Source organism: Dioscorea cayenensis, chromosome 7, assembly GCF_009730915.1.
Source record: "Dioscorea cayenensis subsp. rotundata cultivar TDr96_F1 chromosome 7, TDr96_F1_v2_PseudoChromosome.rev07_lg8_w22 25.fasta, whole genome shotgun sequence".
NCBI classification, from domain to species: Eukaryota; Viridiplantae; Streptophyta; class Magnoliopsida; order Dioscoreales; family Dioscoreaceae; genus Dioscorea; species Dioscorea cayenensis.
The window spans coordinates 24,455,141-24,463,101 of record NC_052477.1 but is presented as its reverse complement, the minus strand read 5'-3'; the positions used below and the strand labels follow the sequence as shown (position 1 = coordinate 24,463,101).

The 7,961-nt window shown below is 37.8% G+C and overlaps 1 protein-coding gene across 1 annotated transcript; it reads right to left on the bottom strand.

Moving 5' to 3' along the window:
- Positions 1 to 4,952: 4,952 nt before the first annotated feature.
- Positions 4,953 to 6,669, bottom strand: LOC120265200 (putative disease resistance protein RGA3). The gene has a single exon (XM_039273087.1). It carries the CDS (start codon positions 6,642 to 6,644, stop codon positions 4,953 to 4,955), a length of 1,692 nt encoding a protein of 563 aa, XP_039129021.1. The 5' UTR covers positions 6,645 to 6,669.
- Positions 6,670 to 7,961: the final 1,292 nt, after the last annotated feature.

The window sequence follows — 7,961 nt, the reverse complement described above, 5'->3', positions numbered from 1 at the left end:
ACATACCCCTGGGTAGTACCATTGATGAGAATTTGTGTTTTTGCAGTACTGAGAATGGTATGTATCCAATTATTCCAGCGATTGCCAAAGCCTCTAGCCACTAGAATCTCAAGAAGGAAATTCCAGTCTAGTGAATCAAAGGCTTTCGCAAAATCAACTTTAAAAGCAAATCCGAGTCTTTTCTTTTTTTGAAGATTAAAAATCACTTCCTGAGCAGCAATAATGTTGTCTGCGATGCATCTGCCTTTAATAAAGCCAGATTGAGAATTATCGATTAGAAAATTAATCACTTTACTCAACCTAGAGGCGAGAATCTTGGAAATGATTTTGCAAGTAGAATTGATGAGACTAATAGGTCTAAATTCTGAAACCTCAGTAGGAGCTTTTGTTTTGGCAATAAGCGCGATGTGAACCCAATTAAGGCGTTCAAAATTAATAGAACCATTGTAGAAGTCACCACAAAGCTTACTAAGGTCTTCCTGGATGAAATTCCAGTGCTTTTGAAAAAAGAATATCGGGAAACCATCAGGTCCAGGAGCCTTATCCGCATTTAATTCAAACACAGCTTGCTTAATTTCTTCAGTGGTGAAAGGTTGTTCGAGGGAAGAGAGGTCAACTCTATCCTTGTACTCAAATAGATATTGCCAATTGAGTAGGAACCTTTGAGTAATTGGAGTACCGAGCACGCTTGAAAGTGTTCAGTGAAGACTTTACCAATTTCATGATTTCCTTCAATCCAAAGTCCATTACTGCGAATGCGGGGAATGAAGTTTTTGTTCCTTCTGCCATTAGCTAGCAAATGAAAGAATTTAGTGTTTGAATCACCCTCTTTGAGCCAAGTAATCCGAGAACGTTGTTTCCAGTAGATTTCTTCTTGTTTTAGAATAGTATAAAGCTCAGAACGGATAAGAGATAAACGATTAAGTTCTTGCTCAGTGAGGGGTCTACTTTCATGTAAGGAATCAAGAGAATTTAATTCAGAAAGCAGATTTTTTTTTTTATGAATATTGGAAGCTCCAAACGTCTCTTTCAACCAAATGCGTAGTTTTGTTTTCAAGTTTATGAATTTTTTGGAAATGATGAAGGCGCCACAGCCTTCAAAGCTTAGAGCAGACCACCAATCGTGGACTAGGTACTCAAAGTGTTCATTAGTGTACCAAGATTTTTCGAATCTGAAAATACGGGAGCGGGATTGATGGTTTCCAAATTCCAGAAAGATTGGAGAATGATCAGAGCCAATTCTAGGGAGAGCACTTTGATAGGATCTAAGGTATAACAGGGGCCAGTCGTGAGAATAAAGGAATCTATCCAGACGGACCCAGGTAGGATCAGCTTGTCCATTTGTCCATGTAAAGTTCCGCCCATGTAAAGGGGGATCAATCAGGTTGAGATCACCAAGGTGCTTTTGGCAATTAGCAATATCTCTAGAATTTAATTCTCCTTTATTTTTATCTTCCAAAGTAAATAAAGTGTTGAAGTTTCCGCAAATTATCCAGGGTAATGTATGAAGATTTCTGATAGTGTGCAGTTCCTTCCAAAATTCTATACGAAGTGGGCTAGCATTAGGACCATAAACACTAGTGCAAGCCTAGATTGAATTATTAGAATGATTTGTGAATTCAATTGTAATTGAGAAGGTACCCTTGTGAATGAGGGTACCATTAACTTGAGAGTGATCCCAAGCTATAATGATACCACCCGCAGTACCTTGAGCTGGGAGAAAATCAAAGGTGTTCAGACGCGAACCACCAATTGATCTCCAAATTGAGCGATGAATATCTTGAAGTTTCATTTCTTGTAAGCAAATAATGTCAACGCGAGAATTAAAAATGATATCTTTAACAAGGTGGCGTTTAGAGGGTCTGCCAAGACCACGAACATTCCAGCATAAAACGAACATTCCAGCATAAAACTAACATCAGTATTTTTCCTTTTTTTTTCATCTTTCTTTTCAGGTTGTTCTAAGACTCTTTGTTATCTATTTTTATTTTAATAATAATTAGCTACTCTGTAGCTCTTCCCAAAAAAATAAAAATAAAAATAAAAAAATAACCACCAGTTACTCCAAATCCCTCCTAAAAGTGAAATCAGGAAAACCAAGCCAATTGATTGATTTCTCCAAGGGGATTTTATCTTTAACATGTTGAGTCTTATATCCTTTGGTAATTTGCTTAGTCATAGATAGCATCAATTATGCGACAAGCATACTGTAGATTCAAGCTAATGCAAGTCCAAATCTTTGAAGGGAAAAACTCCAAACTCTTTTGCAAAACAATACATTAATCAGCTGGGCATCACCCTCTTGAGAATGAACTGTGGTCCCTGCACAGAACGATTCACCAATATCAAAACATCCTCCACCACCTAAATCTGTAACCAAGTAACATGTACTATTAAGATTAATACATTACCACTTGGTGCAGTATAGTCACTAGTAAAATGATTGGAGACTGGTTTGGACAATGAGATCAATTCAGGGAAGCTACATAAATGAGAACTAGCAAGAGTACACCTTGAGAGTTATGTACATTGAAAGACATGAGATCACTGGGAAAGTTTATCTTTTCCTCTGTTTTCCTGTGCCAAGAAATGATAACAAGAACAAGTGTTTAACAACCATATGAAGCGAAATGAACATGCACAGATGAAACAAAGGCACACATCAAGCTTGAAAGAAGGACAAATAGAACTGGATTTTATTAATTAAGAATACCTAGCAATTTTGATTGTGATCTTGAGGCAATACTAATAAAGAACATATTCACACTTGCTAAACTGAACTAATTAACTTTTTGTAGTGAACCTCTTTTCATTCATTTTGATTCCAGATTTTAGGGGCCTTTTTGGTAGTGTCAAGTGCATGATCTAATAACCATGTGTCTCTTCTCCCATAAAAGTCTTGCTCATTCATCAAAATAAATTGTTAATAAATCATTGAGAATATAAGATATTGGGAAATTATTAAAAAAAAAACTGATGTTCTAATTACAAACACGGAAGGGAAAAGACAGTAGTAATGACATACTGTAAGACATAACATTTATTTTCCTTACACTATTAGTTTCTTTTCTTTTACATGATTCAATTCATCATGATACAAGCATATCTTACAGAATGAAAGCAAAAAAAGAAATCATTCTATTTTCTTATCTAAAGAAAACTATGATGCAGAATAAGTATAAACCTTAAGTCCTAGGTAAAATTGCTTGACAAAAACAATGGCTAGTGAATAAAAGATATGCTCTGTTATTTATTTGAAATTAGAGTGTTTACAATTTTAGATAAATATTCTGTAAAAAAAAAAAAGATAACACATAAAACATTATCTTCTTTGCATTTTAGGGTAAAATGTCATATTCTTTACATTTTAGGTTTTATTGTCTGCATTCGATTAGAGATTCTAATCACAATGTTGTGTCTTAAGTGCTAAATGTGGTCTTAATATTTATGGTTTTAAAGTTAGTTGAGGAAGCAGAAATGGAAATGTGATAATAATTATATTTTCAACAAACAAAAGAGAAATTAAAACATAAAGAGAACAGGAACAAGGTGGAACCTTAAAAATATGCTTGTTGAAATAAGAATTTATGAAGCAAGTAACACCACAGATGAAAATGCCACCAAGAAGAAAGAATTCATCGCAATGGCAATCCATTTGTTCATAACTTGGAATGAGAGTAGTACTACTTTAAGAAGGAACAGGGCTTACTATTTATGCTTTCATGATGTTTGAGACAAGGTGCTAGTAGTGTCCTTCTAGGGCTGCTTTTTATGTATCTTTCTGAGATGCTAGAGACATGGTGGAAATAGTCTCCTCCTGGACTGCATCGCCTCTCTAGCTTAGGGCATCCACTGATTTTAAGCCATTTAAGAGTAGGAAGCCCCTGTTGGAGGCCTTCTGGGAATGACTTCAGCGCTGGACAATCTTCAATGAGTAGATATTGAAGGGAAGTCAGGCCTTGCATCCCTTTTGGCAGAGACTCCAGCTTGGGACATTTAGATAACTCTAATAGAAATAATGAAGTGAGGTGTCCCATATCTGAACATAAAGATTTGATGCTTGGACAATTGAGAACAGAAAAAGCTTTTGAGTGATGTGGGGCACTTGGGCAATTCTATCAGCGCATCACAACCAGAAACATGAAGATCCTCTAGAAACGGTAGACCACAATCTCCTTGTGATGATGCAGCACCTATCAAATTCTTGCACGAATTTAAACACAGACATCTGAGGGACTCTAGACCTCTCAACATCTCATCCGGCCAGGACACCAGCTCTTCAAAATGATGCATCCGGAGTCTTTCGAGAGAGGTGAGGTTCTGCAAAGCCGCTGATAATGAGAACTTACTGCAATCAATGATACCTAAATAACGAAGTGATGAGCTTAAGGGTCTTGTCTCCTCCTTGTCTTCCAGCAGCAAAGCCAACTCCTCACATCTCTTTAGCGACAATCTCTCAAGAGATTTCAAATGCTTGAAGAACCCCTTCTCCTTGGACATGAGCTCGATTTGTGTCCCGCGGTATAAATCTTCTATGTCTAAGTATATGAGAGTAGGGATTTGTGGTGGCATGGTTGTCAATTTCGGGCATTGAGAAATAATCAAATTCTTAAGGCATGGAAACATGGGTGGATCCGTTTCTCTATCCTCCTCCACACACCACCCCTCCAGGTTAGCCATTGTATATAAAGAAAGATACTCCAGTGCAGGGAATAATGATAATGCATCGCCTATGGTGTTATTAATTATGTATTTGATGCCATTCATTCTACTAATAGTGAGATATTCAAGATAAGGTAATTGCTCCAGGGGCGGGAGTTGTTCACATCTTTGGCAACCTTTTAGTTCCATCCTAATCAGATTTTGAAGAAGTTGTCCGTATCTAATCCACATTGAAAACTGTGGGCCCGGATAATCATGCAAACTGAGCACTTTTACTGCGGCGTGAGGTTTCAGGGCTTCCAACACTTGTTCTGCATTTTCCACTGATGTTCCCCAAGACAGGACAATGAGTTAATGCTTTGTCTGCTACTCATTTTAGCTTCTTTTGCCTCATCCGCATTCTTCACCTTGTGGAGGTCATACAACCCAAGTTCACCGTCAAGATTCCAATGCTTTAACTCTCCTAAGTTGTTCCCCGCTTTATCAGAGACAATGTATTTTGTCAATGTTTTCAAGCAACGCAATCGACTTAAACCAAACGGCATGATTTTTAGTTCTGGACACCTACTAAGATGAAGATGTCTAAGACTGTTCATGTACACTATGCTCATGGGAAGCTTAGTAAGTAGATCACAACCATTCAAATTCAATGTTTGCAAATTAACAAGCATACAGATTGATTCTGGTAGTTCCCTTATATTAGTATCAGAAAGATCAAGATATCTTAGATGCAGCAAATATTGTATTGATGTAGACAGCTCGTCAACATTTGATTCAGAACACATGTCTAACACTCTGAGCAACTTCAACTTTGACAATCCATTGAAGTTTGTTCCAACAGATAATGCAGTGCGAACACTAAGGGCGCGATCACCCATATCATATCCTACACCAGGACTTAATATGAAATGACGGGTCCTTTTTGAAATTTTCTTGAATTCGTTACTTCCAGGCAATGTGGAGCACTCATCTCCAGTAACAAATTGTGCAAGGTCATGTATGAGATCATGCATCTTACAAAATCTAGGAACTTTCCAACCACCACCTTTAGAGCTATAATAATGGGTGCCACCAACATAATTATTAGTAGTAACATTTTGCAGAAGAGATCTCCATATCAATTCACTGAAAATATCACGGCCTTCAACTTCTGTCTCTTTTCTAGTTTGGAATGGAATAAACCCTTGAGCCATCCAAAATTGAACCAGCATATCTACTTCAATCACACTATCTTTTGGGAATATGGCACAGAAGGCAAAACATTTCTTCAATTGAGAGGGCAAATCAACATAGCTTAGCCATAATGCAGGTCCGAAGTCATCCTTAGCTCGTAGTATATCCCATATTTCATTATCTAACACAGCTTGCCATTGACTTTCATCTCTCTTGGAACACATAACACTGCCCATTACTTTTATAGCAAGAGGTAACCCTTTGCACTTGTTAACAATCTTTTTACCAATCTCTGGGAAGTCTGGTTGTCTTGATACACTTGTGGTGAATGTGCCTTCGAACAAAGCCCAGGACCTTTCTTCTGATAAACCCTGTAGAAGATAAGATTTTTTTGCACCCATTATGGTTGAGCAGTTCTCATTGCGTGTGGTTACTAAAATTCTGCTTCCTTCTTCACCATCAAGAAGCAGACGTCTAAGTGCATCCCACTTCAGGTGATCTTCATTCCAAACATCATCCAAGACAAGGAGATACCTCTTCTGCCCCAGGAGTTGCCGTAGATCCCGCTGTAGCACCTCCATGGGTTCATTATCATTGTAAGATTTCCCAGAGGCGGTGAGCATGATGTTTCTAGCAAGCTTTGCCACATTAAAATCATCAGAGACACATACCCATATGCGTAGTTGGAAGTGACTCTCCACATTTTTATCTCCGTAGACCAACTGAGCAAGTGTTGTCTTGCCTAAACCGCCCATACCGACTATGGAAACCACTGTCACTTTCTCTTCAAAATGATCACGTATCAGCATCTGCACAATTTGCTATTTATCTTCATCTCTGCCAATCACTTCTGATTCAGGTACATATGAATATGTTTGTGGCGTAGTCCTCCAAGGCCTGTCGTTCTTATTGTTGTTGTCTGCAACCTTGAAATTGAACTCACGCATCTCCACTATGATGCCATGTATCCTTTGATTGATGCTTCTAGGTTTGTGCCCCAACTGAAGTTGAAACAGGAGTGGGTTATGATCAAGAGAGAACAAGTCACGCACCTTGCTTTTCAGTGGACCGTAAAACTGGGCCTTGCGCTGGATGAGTAGGACATGTGTGTTGGCCTGGTCGAGGATGTCATCAGCATCGTAGGCAACATCTCTGAGCAGCATCAGCCAGGACTTGATAGCTTGATCCATGAGCTGCCTCTCCTCTGCATCTTCAACCAGAGGTTGGATTTGGAGTAAATACCTGCGGAGTTTCTCCAGCTCCCCATCAACTCCTCCCCAAATTGAGCTCAGATATTGGAGGACAGGAGGTGCTGTCAACTCGATGATCAGTCCCAAGGCTTTCACGAGAATAGCTTCCACCGCCATCGTTTCCGACCAGAGTTTCAGAGAGTCAAATCGATTTGTAACGAAGAGTAAACTCAGATTTCCCTCTTTTTCATTTTTGTCCTTTGATTTATTTCTTCAAACACATATGAGTGACATTTGTGTTATCATTCATTATGATGTTGATTGCCTATCATAAACATTATTTTATATTGTTTATAACAATTTGATACTAATTATTTTAAGGTTAGGCCAACTTTTTCTTTTCTATTGCTTTGTTTTGTTAGCCAAAACAGTGCTTTGATGACAAAGCAAATCATAAAAAAACACCAACTTGCATGCAACAACCAAGGAGCATGCCAAGAACTTATTTTTGTTTTTGTTTTTTTTGAAAAAGTGGCTAATTTTCTTTTCATTTATTATAATGTAAATTATTTACCATAAATATTATTTTCATATTTTTTTAACAACTTGATGCCCATCATTTCAAGGTGCACAATTTGTTGTTATTGCTTCTATTTTGTGAACAGAGCAGTGCATAAATGAGAAAGCAAATCATATAAAACAACAACTTGTACAGTAACAACCAAGGACCACACTATTCACAGGTAGGACAGCCAGCATCAAGCTTGCTACTTGAAAATAAAAAAAATGCTCTTCCTTTATCATTTGGATTCCAGACATATATTCAGGTCCTTTGTTTTTTTTCTAATGTAAGGTGGATACTGACACAATTTGATGAGCATGCTTTTCTCCCACCAAAATCTTGCTCAAGCTTCAATCAAACCAATTGAAAAGAAA

Excerpts from the sequence above, each read along its gene's own strand:
- LOC120265200 (XM_039273087.1), bottom strand. The coding sequence starts at position 6,644 with ATGCTGATACGTGATCATTTTGAAGAGAAAGTGACAGTGGTTTCCATA.